The following is a 17,157-nucleotide window of genomic DNA, read 5'->3' as shown; positions in this document are numbered from 1 at the left end:
ACTGACCACGGCAAGGGGTGGGAAGCCACACTGGGGCTCTGACTGAGGACTCAGGCAGGCAGAGCCACAGTTGCCGAATCAGCTGGAAATATCCCCAGGTGGGAGGCACGGGCCCTGTGTCCCACCCACAGTGCTGCATGCGGCAGGGCTGTCCTTGGCACTGCGCGACTGGTGTGGGGTATGGCTGAGGCTGGAGGGTAGCAACTATGGTGGACAGGGAGAGCTGTGGGTCCAGGTGTCCAGCCAGACCATGGGCTTCTGGAGGGAGGGGCTGACGGGGTGCCCAGCTTACAGGAATGCACACTGACCATCTGTGGAATTGCACAGACAAGGGAGGCCATGGCCCTGCTCACCTTGGCCAGCACTGCCACAAACTTTTTCAGGGCCACCAGGCGCTGTCCTTCCAGGACCGGGAACCTGCCCACTTCTATCCGCAGGATGTAGTGCAGTGCAGATTCCAGGTCAGCCATGTAGATCTTGGAGCTGAGGACCCAGAGGGAGGTAGAGAGAGAAAGGGGTATTAACCATGGTGCAGGGGCTGCAAGGAGCATCCAGGGCTAAAGGGAGAGAAGAGGAGGGGCACTGCTGATGGTCACAGTCTTGTAAGTTACCACTGGTTTCTGCCAGAAATGTGCTGTGTGACCTTGGGTAAATAACCTAATTTTTCTGAGCCTCAATTCCTCCTCTGTAAGATATGAATAACAACACATTGCTCACAGGTAAGCTGCTGAGAAGATCAAATAAAAACACAAATGTAAAAAACTCTCAGCAGCTCCTGGCAGGGAGTAGGAGTTTTCTCTCTACAAGCCCACAGCCAGCCCCCTCCCGCAACTCACTCATCAGGACAGCTCTGAGCCAAGCCCACTAGACACAATCAGACCAGCAGGTTCAAACACACGACATGGTCTGGAAAAACTGGGCCCTCTCTGAAAGACCAGGGTTTAGCTGCCCACCAAGGCTGGGAAATGGGGGCTGGGGGCACTGGGGGCAGCAGGGAAAGCAGGGCCTGTGTTTCTTTCAGGGCTGATGTGCTCACAGCTGCTAGACCTCACGTCTCAGATGGGCCCATCTCGCACCTCTCCGCAGCCCTCAGGGAAGGGACAGAGGCTCCATGCTGGCTGCTCTGCCCCGGGCCCATCATGCTGGGGTCCAGGCTCAGGGTTCAGATGGCAGGGGCCAGGAAAGTTGGCTGCCTCTTCCCCTGTCTCTTGAGACCTGGGTTCTGGCCTCAGTTTGACCGTGAGCTAGTTCTGTGAGCTTGGGTAACTCAGTTGACTTTCCTGGGCCTCAGTCACCTCACCTGTAAAACACATGACTCGCTCCTGCCCCTGCTACCTCCTGAGGTTTGAAAGAGCCAATAAGGTCAACTAACGGCATACACACTATGGCTGCCTATGCTCTCCCTCAGGGCAAGGTCTCCTCTGTGCTCCACTTTGGTGTCCTTGGGCCTCAGTTTACCTCTCCATTCATGTGCCCTGCCTTCAGAAGTGGCCCCATGACTGAATGAGGTAACACATGGAAGGTGCCCAGCACAGAGCCTGCCACATACACCAGCCCAAGCTATTACAAGTACGTCAATGGTTTGCATAATCGTAATGACTGAATGATTACAATGATAATTCATAACGACGGAATGATCGTAATGATCACACCATCTCTCACTCTCTCCTTCTCCCTTGATCTACTAACAGTCTCTCCATTTGGCACTTTCCACCCTTAAAGTCCCTCATGCTAAGATGCAAAGTCCTTCTAGCCATCACCTTTCCCCCACTGTCTCATGCATCCCCTTGTGAGGGGCGCCGTCCTGACCAGCTCTGAGAAACCTGATCAGACGTTTCCACCTGGTATGCAGCTGGTACCAGTGCAGGAGGTCTACAGCTCTGTCTCACTGCCCAAGCACAACAGAAAAGCCAAGGAGCCTCAGAGAGAAGAGCAGCGCTCTCATGCTTACGATTGTGGACACACACACAGGAGACCTGAAAAGGCAGTGAGCTCACTGACACCACAGGCATTCAAGCGAGCTTGGGTGTCTTCCTAGAAGGGATGCCGTAGGGTCTGCACAAGCAGGGACTGCATCTGCCTGTACATATCTGCATCCACAGTGCCTAGCACATAGTGAGTACTCAAAAATATTGACTGCAGAAATAACTGCTTGGATGGGAAGTTGGTCTGGAGGCCTCAGAGTGTCCTTCCATGCAGATTCCCTGTCTGTGAGTAGAGTTAAGCTGAAGGAGCATGGGCATGGAAGGTGTTCATTCCCTCGTGAAGGATGGCTGGCAGTGCCAGCCAGCATTCCCCACAGTCAGCCCTAGTCCCGCAACAGACACCAGTGGGACCACAGCTAAATGCCGCTCCCACACATCGAAGGCCCCTGAGCATGTCCAGCCCCCGGGGTGGGGGACAGCCTGGCTCAGAATGTACACACTAAGCGTATGACAAGGAAGAAGAATGAGCAAGAGGGTGTGGGTGTGAAGGTGTGGTGGTCTGTGATCAGAGGAGGGAGAAGATGTGAGGAGAGCCGGGTGTGGCCTTACCGATCTGCAAATTTCCAAACAGTGGGAGCTATCTTGTTAGCAGTGGTTGGTGCAACTGTGGTCTGGGCAGCCTCCCTGGTGAGTCCCGAGAGCCTCTGCAGGTAAGCAGTATAAAAGGACCTGGATTCCATGAGCCTGTGAGGGCACAGAACCAGGGAGGAGAGGCAGTGAGTGCAGAGAACAAGATTAGAGCTAACCAAGGTCAGAAGAGGAAGCAGCGTGGCTCATCGGACAGAAGGTTTATTAAATATATGAATGAGATTCCACCTTGTCCTCTGTGAGGCCAGAAGATGGCACCCAGGCCTCGCTTTAACCTTTCTAATCACTGCACATGCTCTGGAAAGCCTCTTTGACACCAGCCTGATGTCAAACCTCACCTGCTAAGGCAATTGGGCCTGAGAATTCCCCCAGTGGCCCTCTGGCTCCAGGTAGGGCATGGAAAGGCACAGGACAGCCTGGTGCCCACGGACAGGAACGGCAGGGTGTGACTCCCTTCCCCAAGGACCCCGAGGTTCAAAATGGCAGCTGCCCTTCCATAAGCCCGCCCTGTGGTACTATGAGTGACATTACCCCCTAAGAAGTCCAGGGAGTTTGATACAGGATTTTTAAAAAAAACAGGTACCAACAATGACAAACAGCCTCAGAATTCTCTAAATCTTTTTACAGTCCTTTTGGTTTCTTTCTTTTTTCCGACAGGGAGGAGTCCTATAGGGCAGGAGATACCTCCTGAGCACATATCCTTTCTAATCCACAGCTATGGCCCCTGCAGAGAGAGACGCCAGGCCCAGCAGCAGCATGACGGCTGCCCCGGGGGAGCTGGCATGGGATGCACGGCTTCCTTCCACTCCACCATCCTGGCCCAGGGTTTCTTAGTGAGCAGATGGCTCGGGAGGCAGCATCGTCACAAACAATTTTCCCCTCCACCAACTCTGAGAGAGGAGACAATGCCTTCTCTCCCCACCAGCACTGGCACTTTCTGGGCCCGCCCGGAAAGCGAGCACCTCCCTGTCCTCGGTGGCATCGTGCCTCCTGGGCCCTCTAGCAGGTGATTTGGGCCAGGGTGAGGCCGAGTGGCCACCCTGCCCGGCACCGTGTGGGTGGGCACTGAGGGCCCCGAGGAGCACCTCACCAGGCACCACAGGCAAGCCTTGCCTCCCTGGCCCAACGCTCCTGCCTGCAGGGCCTGGCTAACATCAATCATCTGCCCAGGGAGGGCACCAAGGCACCATCTGGTGCCATTAACGGGCCATTCAGCAGTGGGAGCCTGGCAGAGGGGCTGAGGCTGGCCTGATTGTTTTCTCTCGGCATTTTGGAACTCGCTATTGTCTGGCTGCTAATGAACTTTTCTGCAATTAGAAAACCAAAGGGAGGGAGGGTCAAGCATATTTGAGTGCTTGCTGGGCCTGTAGCCTGCCAATGAGTCTGCCTGCGAACAGAAGAGGGTGGGGAAGAGGGCCAGGGCTGTGGTGGGGACATAATGGGGGTGCAGACAACACTGCGTGGGGCGGGCTGAGGCCTCTGAGGTCTCTGAGCTGCGGAGCAGGGTCAGGGTTCCAGGCCCAGGCTCCTGACGGTGGAGGCACTGGCCCCGCAGACAGCAGACTGCAGTTTCTCCTGCGGGGGACTCCTCAGAAAGAACATGTTAGCCATTGTGAAAGGTGGGCAGCCCCTCTGGGCAAGAAGGAAGGATGAGCACAGGGAGGGAGAATAGGGGACGCCAGGAGACAGGATACTCACACGGGGACTCGGGAGACAGAGCCGTTCCGGAACAGCAAATAGCAAGAGGGGAAGTCAGTGACACCAAACTTTCTCACCACGTCGGCCTCTGTGTTCAGCACCCTGCGCACCGTCACGCCTTTGTGCTGGGACAGGTCCAGAGCCACCTGCAGGGACAGCAGGACATCTGGGGGCCAGGCCACTAGGTGGAGGGAGCCAGGGCTGAGTCTCAGCTCGGTGCCCTGTGAAGGCACCCAGATGGCAGCTGTGCTCCTTCCAGACTCTAAACCCGCAAACAGTGGGCCACAGTGATGCACGAGAGACACTCGCCATCAACGGCAGCTAGCCGGTAAGTAACAAGTGCCAACCACCGCCCAGGAGGGGAGGCCTTGGAGCTGTGCACACCACACACGCTTTAATCTCCTACCACAGTCCCAACTGGGTAGCATTTTCTTTCTAATGAAAGCAATTTGTAAAAAGCACAATAAAATGTGGTTTCATTTTAGTTCTTGTTTGTTTTTTGTACTGAGCCAGCACGTTCTTGTCCTTAAGACCTTCACACCCCAAGATCTGGCTGCTCTCTGATGTCCAGGATTCCCTAGGGCCTTCTCATAACATTTTTCTAAAAGGAAAATATCCCTTTAGAAATTACTAATCATTGTTTGTTTGAACTATCAATTGTTGGGGGCAAGAGCAGTCTTCCTTATGGAAGCTTGAGTCACAGATGTTTAAAGAACTGTGATTTTATTGCGTCCAAATACATATGGTAACAAATTTCATGGTTAGGATACAAACAAAATAAACCTTTGGAACTGGGTAAACTTCTAAACAGCAGGCCAACTCTGAGCCCAGTATATGCAGCAGTCAGAGGGGCCCTTTGGTCAATGTGTATAGTTATAAGATCTGAAAATGTTTCTTAACGTGGGGCTCTCTGAAGGCAACAAGAGACCTTGTTGAGAATGACAATGTCTCCACATTAGAAATGGGAAGAGAAGTTCTGAGCATAATCAGGCCACCTGCAAATGGCAGGCACGAGCTTCTGTTACTGACCTCTCACGCCTCACCATGGAGCAGGTGGCGCCCCCTAGCCTTTATTCTTATATTTATAAAGCTTCCTATCTAGACTCCAAATTAGAAAAATACACTTCTCAGTCATCATTTTTTTTTTAGAAAGAAATAAGAGAAAGCACTAGCTAACATGTATTGTGTAGGTATCACGTAGTATCCACACAGATCGCCTCATTTATCTTCAGAGAAACACTGAAACAGCAGCTATTCTCAGGAGACTAAGAGATGTGGCACCGTACACTACGGTTGCCTGCATTGGAATCCTGGCGCTACTGCACCGAACCACTCCCTGACCCAATTTCCTTACTTGCAAAATAACAACAACAACAATAATACCACCACCAACCTCAGGGGGGCTGTTCTGAGAATGGAAGGGGTTAATTTTACTAAAATGCTGTAACAGTGACTAGCACATAGTAGGTACATAAGTGTTTACTTAAAAATAAAGCTCCCAGGCCGGGCTTGGTGGCTCACGCCTGTTATCCCAGCACTTTGGGAGGCTGAGGCGGGCGGATCACGAGGTCAGGAGATCAAGACCATCCTCACCAACACGGTGAAACCCCGTCTCTACTAAAAAATACAAAAAAAATTAGCCTGGCGTGGTGGCGGATGCCTGTAGTCCCAGCTACTGGGGAGGCTGAGGCAGGAGAATGGCGTGAACCCAGGAAGTGGAGCTTGCAGTGAGCCGAGATCACGCCACTGCACTCCATCCAGTCTGGGCGACAGAGAGAGACTCTGTCTCAAAATAATAATAAAAATAAACCTCTGGTTGGGCTCAGTGGCTCACATCTGTAATCCCAGCACTTTGGGAGGCCGAGGTGGGCCGATGACCTGAGGTCAGGAGTTTGAGAACCAGCCTGATCAAAATGGTGAAACCCCGTTTCTACTGAAAATACAACATTAGCGAGGCATGGTGGCACACGCTTGTAATCCCAGTTACTTGGGAGGCTGAGGAAGGAAAAACGCTTGAACCTGGGAGGTGGAGGTTGCAGTGAGCCAAGACAGTGCCATTGCATTCCAGCCTGGGCAACAAGAGTGAAGCTCCATCTCAAAAAAATCTAAATAAATAAATAAAGCTCCTATCTTGTAGCTGGAGAAACGGAGGCTTAGAAGTGAAACCATGCCTCCAGCTCACACAGCTTGCCTATGTCTGAACTGTGCTACAAATCCCAGCTTAGTGTGGCTCCAGAACCTGGGCCCTTAGTCACTGATCCCATGCTGAGCACCCCTGTGTGGACACGGGGCACTTGGCTCCAACCACTGGGACCCCTGCCTGTAGGTACTCAAGGGACTGTGGTGGAAGGGGAGGGAGAAGAACTGATTCCAATTACAATTTATCACCTCTACATAACACGCATGACCCCAGGCATGAACTGGGACCCCAGAGGGTCAGGCACTCCTTCAGCCAAGCTGTCTTTCCCCTCCCTAACCCCTGTGCCTCCCCTCTCAGGGCTGAGAGGCCTGGAGACAGCATCCGGCTTCAGCTCAGACTCTCAGCTATGCTTGATGAGTTTCAGCAGCAAAATCACTCAGGCCGACAGGGCAGTTTAATTTCATGCCTACTCTCACGCCTGTCTCCCTGCACTGCCTTGGAGCATCTCCCGTGCACTGGCACATCCCACCTTTGCAGCTGGGAAAAGCTCACAAATGGACTATGGAGAAGTCCATGAACCAATGGCAGAATGGTGAGTTCTCTGCGTTAGGCGAGGGGAATGGATCTTTATAAAGCACCTACTATGTGTCAGCTGCACTCCAGGCCCTTTACATAAACTGCTGCATTTGACTCTCCCAACAATACTGTGAAGAAACGTAAACATCCCTGCTCTCTAGACAGGGCAGTGCAGCCGGAAGCGCCAGGGAGCTGGCTCACGGACACCCCACATGAGACAGAGCAGCACCTGGGTAAAGGACCCCATTTCCTCCGGTGGGGCTATTGCATCGCTAATGCTCCCTCCCTTCCAAATAGTTCACTCCAATCCCGTGGGGTGGGACATTGTGGAAACAACACTGGCTTTGGAGCCAGACGGACCTGGTTCAAAGCCTTCTTCTACCAAGTTACTAGCTGTGTGATCTTGGGCATTCTATTTGATCACCTTCATTAATTTTGGGAATTAGCAGCTACATGTGTCAGCAATCTGGTCCAATGCTCAATAACAGCAGGTGTTATATTTGGTCAGAAAGGTTTTTAAATGCGAAGGTCCAGCCCCTGCACTTCCCATGGCTCCCAGCAGGGGTCAGGCCAATGGCAGGCTAAAAGACCCAGGCAGCCAACACCCTAGAATTGGCAGGAAAAGCCCTCTTCCCAAACTGGGGCTCTCTCTCCATGGCTATCCAGGAATTGCAGGGAACTTCAGGGCAGCTCACCTCTCTACCCAGGTAGGAGCCTCCCTTTTCAAAGATCAGGGCCAGGTACTCTTCCTTGTTTCTCGCAAAGAATCCATCCATCTCCTCCAGCCTGCAAGAGACAACTCTGGCAGTCACTCTGCACAGCCAGCAGAAGTAAGACAAAACCGCTGGCTACGCCTGCTGGTGATGCAGTGCTGCTGGTACGGCCATCCTACCCTCCTCCGCTTCCACACAGGGCCCTCCAAGGGAGACAACCAAACCTTTAGTCCCAGAGGATGTTGCCCTTGTTACCTAACCCTGGCTCTTCATCTGACCTACCTTGGGGGCTTGGTTTTGTTTTTGCTTCCTGTCTCTTTTAAGAGTCAGGAGTGGGCCGGGTGCAGGGGCTCACACCCATAATCCCAACACTTTGGGAGGCTGAGGCGGGCGGATCACCTGAGGTCTAGAGTTCGAGACCAGTCTGGCCAACATGGTGAAAGCCTGTCTCTACTAAAAATACAAAAATTAGCTGGGTGTGGTGGCAGGCACCTGTAATCCCAGCTACTCGGGAGGCTGAGGCAGGAGAATCACTTGAACCCTGGGGGTGGAGGTTGCAGTGAACTGAGATCGCGCCACTGCACTCCAGCCTGGGCTACAGAGCAAAACTCCGTCTCAAAAAAAAAAAAAAAAAAGTCAGGAGTGGGTAGGAGGCCGTGCGGGAGGGGGACGGGAAGGGCTGCTTTGAGACCAGTTGTCTCCATGTGCTGGGGCAGGCCCAGGCTGACTGGATGTGGTTTTTATCGGTCCCCTGAGAGCTGGGGGTATTAGAACCCAACAGCTGTAAGTCTAAACTGTGACAAGTCACGACCTAGCTGGAGATGTGCTCTTTCGTTCCTAAAGCAGGCATTAAAGAGGAATGAAAGAATCAGAAAGCTTTGGGTTTGGGAGACCTTAGGAGCCATCTATATATTTAACCCAATCTCCTTACTTTAAGATGAGGAAACTGAGGCCCAGTTTCCAAAACAAAACAAACGAAAACATGGCACTGATGCTGGAGCCCAGCCAGTGACAGTCCAAATGGATATGACAGACAGGTGATCACCTGAGTGCACCCCACTGGGGTGGAGGGAAGGAGGCACTGAGACTTTAGGGCGGCATCAGGTAGCCAGCCTTTCAGACCGCTTCCCTAAGCTGGCAGAAAAGCACGACCTACATGCAGGCCAGTACCCCTTTCCCCACTCCCACCCTCAGACTTCTGAAAGGGGCAGTTCACTTTTCATCACACATCTCTGCCTCCTTCCTAAAGTTCTTCAAAAGGATAGCTTTGGGCTGGGTGCGGTGGCTCATGCCTGTAATCCTAGTACTTTGGGAGGCCGAGGCAGAAGGATTGCCTGAGCTCAGGAGTTTGAGACCACCCTGGGCAACATGGTGAAACCCCATCTCTACTAAAAATTAGCCAGGCTTGGTGGCAGGCGCCTGTAGTCCCAGCTACTCGGGAGGCTGAGGCAGCAGAATCGCTTGAACCCAGGAGGTGGAGGTTGTAGCAAGCTGAGATCGTGCCACTGTACTCCTGGCCTGGCCGACAGAGCGAGATTCTGTCTTCAAAAAAAAAAAAAAGGATCACTTTGAGAGACCTTGGCAGGTTTGCTCCATCTGTTGCTTTTGAGATACCCCATTGAAAATGTGCCATGAGGGATGTACGTGTGTGTGGAAGGAGGGAGACGGAGACACAGTCATTGAGAAATGGAAGAAGCAAGGGCCAGGACACAGGCTGACATGGGTGTTTTCTGGAGAGACAGGGTCTGGCTGCAGAACCCCAAACCACATAAATACTATGCTGCATCCAGGGTCCCCTGGAGGCCCTCTGGAGGATGGAAAATTGGGAACAATGACAAAGGAGTCATTGTGAGTTGGATTCAACCCCAACTGACACTTAGAAACACAATCTCTCAGCAGGGCCATGTCTCTGAGAGCATCTGCACACAAAATTTTAAGAGAGCCACTGTGCACCAACAGCGGCCTCGTGAGGCCTTCTTGGCACCTGGGGCCTCCACTGTGTTCAAGACTGGGCATGGATTTGTTCCTTCTTGGCAAGGGTCCTCTGAGGTGGGCATTATCCTATCTTGAGTTCTGATCCAGAAGTGGGGGGCCTATTGTTTTTAATCTAGCTGCTTCCTTCTTTGGGAGAGTATGGGCAAGACCCTATGCACCTTACTGTCTTCATTTTCCTGGAAAAGAGGCAAGCTGGGAAGCTTGCCTAGTCGACAGATACAGAGCACCAGCCACTGCACCTGACGCTCTGCCGTACAGAGAGTCAGGGGCCACCCCCATGCTCCAGGCATAACCACCTTTTCTCCACCTCCCCTCCATTTCCCTTGAAATATTTGATCTCCTTTCTCCTCCTCATGCCATTCTGACTCTCAGTGGCCTTTCCGGGAATAGAGCATGTGAAAACCTGCTGTGTCCGCCAAACATTTTGAGGGCAGGAGGCAAGAAACAGCAGCAGGTACAACCTGGAGAAACCCCACCCATCTTTTCCTTCCCACCTGGTGGGATGGATCCTTGCACCCATCAGTCAGTCCCAGGAAAACAGGGCTCTTCAGTAGGACCTGCGCGATAGGAAGCCCACCACCAGCCATCAGCTGCCACTTGGTTCTGGAGTAGCTCCAGCAGACTGGGGTGGGAGCCCCACAGGCAAAAGCAGCAAGGAGAATAAACTAGGGTCCCCGCCCTGCTGTTCCCACCGCCCTCTCACTCCCAGGCCTGGGATCCTGGCCCACGATGCACTAAACCTGCCCCAACCCAAAGTACTTGGCAGGCTCCAGTGGCGGACAGGCTGGGGGCCACGTGTCATGATGGGACTCCAGGGCGTCAATGAGCCTCTCCCGCAGCGTCTGCACGTCAGCACCAGCCACTGTAAATGAACACAGGCGTGAGCGGGGTGTCAGGAGAGCAGAGCTGCTTCCACAGCACACTTGCCACCTTCACTCTCAGAAACAAAGGGCTGAGGGCACAGCCAGCTCTGACAGAGACAGACGAGACATCAGTCCTTCCCTGTGCTAGAAGAATGGGGCTTGAGGGGTCCCCCTGTGGCCCCAAGCAGTGCAAGGACACCCATCCCTCAGACAGGAAAGAATCTCTCAGAACTGGGAGCCATCAGGACATTCCCCAAGGGCTCTAGTCTGCTCTCTGGGTACCAACCCCATTGTGAGAGGAGAGCTCTTCTGGGAATAGGGTGCCCTTGCCCTGACCCTAGGGCCCTGGATACGTCCAACCTGAAGGGCTTCTTCAATCTGCCTTTCCCTAAGGCTGACTGAGAGGACAGTTTTAGGAAGACACAAGTTAGACTTCCTGTGGGGAGCACCTCACCCTCGACCCTGCCGACTGCCAGGGCTTTCTCCACCCCAATAGAAACCCAGGTGAAGAGGGAGGTTGGGGGAGGAAGATGCTAACAGGACAACCAGAGTCGGGCACCCACCTGGAAATACTGCTCCCGAGCCATTCTTGGAAAAGGCCTTGAAGAACTGGAAGCAAACACACGGGTGGGCATCAGTGATAGATAGTGGCCAAGAGTGCAGCCACTTAGGCCTGCTCTGAAAATCTGCCTACTTACTCAATGCGGTAGTAGGGCAAATCACTTAATGTTGTTGAGACTCTTTCTTTCTTTCTTTCTTTCTTTCTTTTTTTGGTGACAGAGTCTCACTCTGTCACTCGGGCTGGAGTGCAGTGGCATGATCTTGGCTAACTGCAAACCTCCGCCTCCCGGATTCAAGGGATTCTCCTGCCTCAGCTTCCCGAGTAGCTGGGACCACAGGTGCCCGCCACCATGCCTAATTTTTTTTTTTGGTATTTTTAGTAGAGATGGGGTTTCACCATACTGGCAAGGCTGATCTTGAACTCCTGACCTCAAGTGATCCACCCGCCTCAGCCTCCCAAAGTGTCGGGATTACAGGCGTGAGCCACTGTGCCCGGCCAAGCCTGTTTCTTCATCTGTAAAATGGTGAGTTGGGGGGAGGTTGCTCTAGGAGCTGGACACTGGCTCCCTCCCCTGTTACCCTCCCATCCACCCCTGTGGGCAGCAGCTCATACACTTTCCTCCACAAGGGCCATTTCTGGCCAAACGTGGTGACATGCACCTGTATCCCAGCTACTTAGGAGGCTGAGGGAGCACAGTACCTAGCATGTAATTATTGACAAATACTTATCGTATGGATGAGTGATGAAGTACCATTGCTGTTTTCCTTTGCAGACCCATCTGAAAATATGAAGTGCAGGCACTTCCTACATCCCTTGGGAAATGTCAGCTTGCTTCTATGTCAACGTGCCCTTGCTCCTTACTTGGGAAAAGGGGCTTAGAGGCTGGTGTGTCTGTCCACTGAGAAGTCCCAGCCCGGCACAGCAGACACAATCAAGGAAGGGATCTCCAGAACAGGTCCTCTTGAAGGGAGAGCCTGAGTCGCTGGAAAACATGCCTTGCTACAGACTAGCTGATTTAACTCATCACTTTGTCCTCTTTTCCCACGTACATGACACCCCAAGCCTAGTCTATCACCTCCTTGGGGCACGAGGACAGAGAGAACAGAGCCTGACTCCTGGCAATCGGGGCTTCTGCCCAGGTGGCAACACGGCTGCCAAGGCTTTTGCCTGCGCTCTTCCAATTCAGGAGGGAACACAGTTGAGTTGTCCTGGAAGCCGGCCACTGAACTGCCTAGGGGAGAGCCTGCAGGCTAGGAAGGGTCTTCTTCCTGTGGGATCCTAGCCTCAGGGACACTTTTCACTACCTTGGGCTTCTGCCTCCAACAGCCAAACACTGGTTTCCTTCTCCCTCCTTGGGATAGAGCTGTTTGGCCTTATCCCAAGCTGGTGGCTGAGAACAGGCCCTGGGCTCTGGCAGACCTGGTTCAAGGACTGGTTCTGCTTTGCTCTTGCTGTGTGACCTTAGGCAATGCATCAACTGCTCCGAACCTTCGTATTCTCATCTTTGAAATGAGAATGACGTCATCTACCTTGAAGACTCGTGAGGATTCCATGACCACACACCTAAAGTGCTTAGCACAGTACCTGGTGCATACCACAAGGAACCGGTAAATGTTAACTGCATCATCATCACCCACCACCAGCATCCCCTTCCCTCCTTCATACCTTTTAAACACTAGGCACCATGATCAGCTAGGACTTGTTTGTTACAGCCATTTGTAGGCAGAAAATCTGGAAGTCACCTGCTACTCTCTCCCACATGAGGAACAAAGGCTGCACAGAAGCCACCTGTCTCTCTCCATCTGCAACCTTCTGCTCCCTGTGACCTCCTCTGGGCACTTACTCCTGCTCACTGCTTTACTCTCTCTTTTCAAAACATTACTACAAACTTTTATCATGGATGAAAACCATCCACTTATACATACCACACATATTTAAATAGTGTTCTTTACAGTTATTTAATTTTATTTGCCTAATACAATTTGTTATTCTAATACTTAAGAAAATGATCATAAATTTCCTTGATTATGAGATCATATTGATAATGTAAGTTCCAGTATTTATGCACTGATACTTTTTCATAAACAAAATTGAAGATACATCTATTTGAGGTTTGGTTTGCCGACAAATAATAAACCAGGTCAGGTGCAGTGGCTCACACCTGTAATCCCAGCACTTTGGGAGACCTAGGAGGGAGGATCACTTGAACCCTGGAGTTCAAGACCACCCTAGGCAACACAGTGAGGCCCCATCTCTACAAAAAGGTAAAAATTAAAAATAAGCCGGGCACGGTGGCCCAAGCCTGTAATCCCAGCACTTTGAGAGGCCGAGATGGGCGGATCACGAGGTCAGGAGATCGAGACCATCCTGGCTAACACAGTGAAACCCTGTCTCTACTAAAAAATACAAAAAAAAAAAAAAAAAAAAACTAGCTGGGCGAGGTGGCGGGCGCCTGTAGTCCCAGCTACTCGGGAGGCTGAGGCAGGAGAATGGCGTAAACCGGGGAGGTGGAGCTTGTAGTGAGCTGAGATCCGGCCACTGCACTCCAGCCTGGGCGACAGAGCGAGACTCCATCTCAAAAAAAAAAAATTAAAAATAAATAAAATAAAAAAGAAACCCAAGGGAGATGTTGTGCTGCAGTTATTCATAATGATGGTGCTGTTGTTTATTTACAGACGGGTTACACTTTGACTGGTTTCTACACACATGAGAACAACACTGACATCATGAAGCCTTGAACTGGGTGGCTTTCCCACAGCTATAGCTGTTATTTTCACCTCTGAAAAGTAATACGGTCATTTTTTGTCATCAACCATCAGGTCACCCACATCTGAGCAGGTGCCCACATTAAAAGGGGCTTGCATTACTTCCACCAAAAGGCAGCCTCTCCAGGCTGGGTGTGGGGGCTCACACCTGTAATCCCAGCACTTTGGGAGGCTGAGGTGGGTGGATCACTCGAGGTCAGGAGTTTGAGACCAGCCTGGCCAACACGGTAAAACCCTGTCTCTACTAAAAATACAAAAATTAGCCAAATGTGGTGACGTGCACCTGTATCCCAGCTACTCAGGAGGCTGAGGCAGGAGAATTGCTTGAACCCGGGAGGTGGAGGTTACAGTGAGCCGAGATCACGCCACTGCACTCCAGCCTGGGTGACACAGAGAGACTCTGTCTCAAAAAATAAAAAAATTTTAAAAAGGCAACCTCTCAAGATCCCAGCAACCACATGCAGCTTGGAGTCTGACCAGGAAGCTTGGTCAGCCAGAGTGGCCCAGGGGGGTGCAGGGACCCCAAGAGCCTCTCCCCAGGATGCAGGCTGAAGGGAAGGCCGTGCTGCACCTCAGCTATTCCCCCTGTCCTCGGAAGCTTCGCACCCACCTCCCAGGCCAATGTCTCCTCCAAGCTCTGGCTCCCACGCCTCACACTCTTCAGGAACTTCTTCCTAGCCATCTCACATCATTCCTCTTTTCTACCACAGACCCCCCTAGGCCTACAAATAGATTCGAATCCCTTTAGTCTAAACCTTAAAAAAGGAAAGGACAAGAAGGGAAGAAGGATGGGGATGAAGAGAGGCCCTCCTTCCTTCTCCAGCAACCGCATTTCCTTCCCGTGTCCCCATGCTGCCAACGTTCCTGGAACAGTGTCTGCCCTTGCTCCTTGGACTGCTCCCTTGCCATCCCCATGACCCTCAGCTGAAGCCGTTCTAAGGAAGCTCTGTAGTGACCTTCTCTTTAGCCACTCCAGGGATCCCCCTCCGCCCTCCTGGCCTCTCTGTGGTACAGTGTTACTACTGCCTGCTTTGTCCTCCCATGGCGAGCATTAGTCACCTTTCGTGCCACATTTTGTGGTTGCTCTCCCTCACTGCCTTCATGTTGCCACCCTTCCCTGGTTGGCTTGACACTGACCAGCCCTACTTGGCCACCCTTGCCCTGGTCCTAGCTTCACTTTCGACTGCTCTCCTGTGCCCACTGCCCACCCCTATCTCCTACCCCGGTCTCTCCTACAGCCACATGTCAGGTCCTGACACTCTTCTGTTTAAAAAGCTGTTGAAAGCAGTGTCACAAAGAAGTTGCTCAATCTTGTTTCTAAATGAATGAGTGGATAAAAGGATCAATGAACAAACCTATCATTTCTCCCTTGCCAAAGCCAATGACTTTGTTTGTCCAAATGATTTGCCAGCTAAACCCTCTGCATCTCAGTGCTCCCGTCCTAGACTCCTGGTTCTTCCTGGCGGCCTCCACCCAGGTGTCAGGATGCATCCCCTTCCCCACCATCCCCAAGACTAAGTCACCCCTCTCCCAACCTACTTTGCCACCTGTGTTTACCTCACCCAGCGACCGGTCCTCCTCCCTGCCACCCACACCATCCCCCTCTTCAAAAACCTGTCATCCAGTTAGCTGACAAGTTCTGTGGATTTGACCTCCGTGTTACCTCTTCAAAAGTCCTCTCCTCCACCTGCCTTGTCTAGACCAGGCCTGACAGATGATGATGTATTTTTGGGTCACCACATCAGTCTCCACCTTTAGTGCTCTCAGAAGTTTTAGTATGCTCAATCTTTTCATTCTCCAGCCATCTTCCTCACTGCTACTAAGGTTAGTTTTCTAACACACAGTTCTGGTCTGAACATTTTGCTCCTCCTCCAATCCCTTCCATGACTCCCCACTGTCAATGAATAATGTGCAAACTCACCGCATTCAAGGCCGTCCAGACTCCAAACCCACACTAACCTCACACTGCCCTCCATTCCCACCACTCCAGCTGCAATGAACTTCAACCTGAATCCACTACCCCACCCATGCGCCCACCTTTGACCAGGAGGCAGGATGACATTTTATTTATCTCTGCAAGGCTCCACAGTGTCTGGCATCTCTCAATAGACATCTGTTCAGCTGAACAGAGAATCTCTGCCCTTTGATCACCCTGGAAGCTCAAGTGGAAATCAAGTCAGGGCACATTTTTGTCCTCTGATTAAAATGTATCCTTATTAAGTCAGCCATGGAGGTGTGTGCCCTGCCCAAGGGAAACCACCACGGCTCCCTGGAAGCAGACAATTAAGACTTCGGGAGTGTGTTTCTTCTCTCAGCAGCAGTCATCACCCATCCCTTTTCTTTCATCACTTTACACAGGAGCTTCTGGAAGACCTCCAGCCACTCCCTAATGGCAGAAAACCAGGCAACACCCGGCTGGTCTTCACGAAACTATGGAGTGACTGCTTTCTTGGGGTCAAAAGAGCTCAAGAGAAAGCACACTTCCCAGGGGTGACACCGATGGCATTCAATTCCAGCTTTTATAACATGTTTTAAGGAAAATGGTCTAGCCTCCAGATATTTATGGTAAGCCCATGAGGATCCACCTTAACCACTTCCAACACTGTGGATGATCCTTGGAGAAGACCCCAAAACAGCAGCTGACTGCTGACAAAGGGGCCCACCTCCTTTTTCCAGAGAGAGACAGGAGACATCCTGGAGTTCTGCCTTCCTCCCTGACATCTCACCTTCTAGCAAAAGCCACAAAAGGTAACAGCCCAGATTCTGTACCCTCACAGGGCGTCCCCGCTCCCAAACCTGCATTCAAGGACCTGCCATTTCTGGGCTCCCTCCTCCCCCAGCTCTGCCTCATCCCTCAACATGAGCCTCTGCCCAGCTGGACAAGTCTCCTCAACACGCCACCTCATCCCGCCCACACAGGGCCTTGGCTCTCACCTTCTTGCCTGTGAGGCCCACCCACACTCCTCCTCTCTCCCAGCCAAACCCCATCTGTCCTTCAATACCAAGTTGAAGTCGCCTCCTACACGAACTCCTTTCTGACGAGTGAAAGAGCTCCGTGAGCCCAGCAAACTCCTGTGGCATTCCCTGGGTACCTGTTGCTGGCTGCCTCTCACTGGCCATGGGCTCTGGGGATCTCACGCTCCTGGCCTCGCCTGCAGTGGTGAGTGCGGTGCTGGGCACCCAGCAAGCATGTCCGCAGTGGTTGCTGACAAGACAGATGGACTGCCACACAGTCCAGCAGCGGCCACACAGCAGCTACCAGCAGTCCCATG

At 52.2% G+C, this 17,157-nt stretch overlaps 1 protein-coding gene across 2 annotated transcripts in view; it reads right to left on the bottom strand.

The window, feature by feature from the left end:
• QSOX1 (quiescin sulfhydryl oxidase 1) overlaps positions 1–17,157 on the bottom strand; it is a 44,425-nt gene that overhangs the window by 13,354 nt on the left and 13,914 nt on the right. For both annotated transcript variants that reach the window (XM_033196377.1, XM_033196378.1), the window contains exons 3-8: positions 11,122–11,167; positions 10,455–10,557; positions 7,683–7,773; positions 4,272–4,417; positions 2,535–2,669; positions 354–483 (exon numbers count right to left, since the gene is read on the bottom strand). In XM_033196377.1, the coding sequence (XP_033052268.1) occupies positions 354–483; positions 2,535–2,669; positions 4,272–4,417; positions 7,683–7,773; positions 10,455–10,557; positions 11,122–11,167 (651 nt within the window). The remainder of the gene's footprint in view (positions 1–353; positions 484–2,534; positions 2,670–4,271; positions 4,418–7,682; positions 7,774–10,454; positions 10,558–11,121; positions 11,168–17,157) is intronic.

Source organism: Trachypithecus francoisi, unplaced genomic scaffold, assembly GCF_009764315.1.
Source record: "Trachypithecus francoisi isolate TF-2019V2 unplaced genomic scaffold, Tfra_2.0 Lachesis_group5, whole genome shotgun sequence".
Lineage (NCBI taxonomy): Eukaryota > Metazoa > Chordata > Mammalia > Primates > Cercopithecidae > Trachypithecus > Trachypithecus francoisi.
Note: the sequence above shows the minus strand (reverse complement) of the source record. Positions and strands in the feature narration are given on the sequence as shown.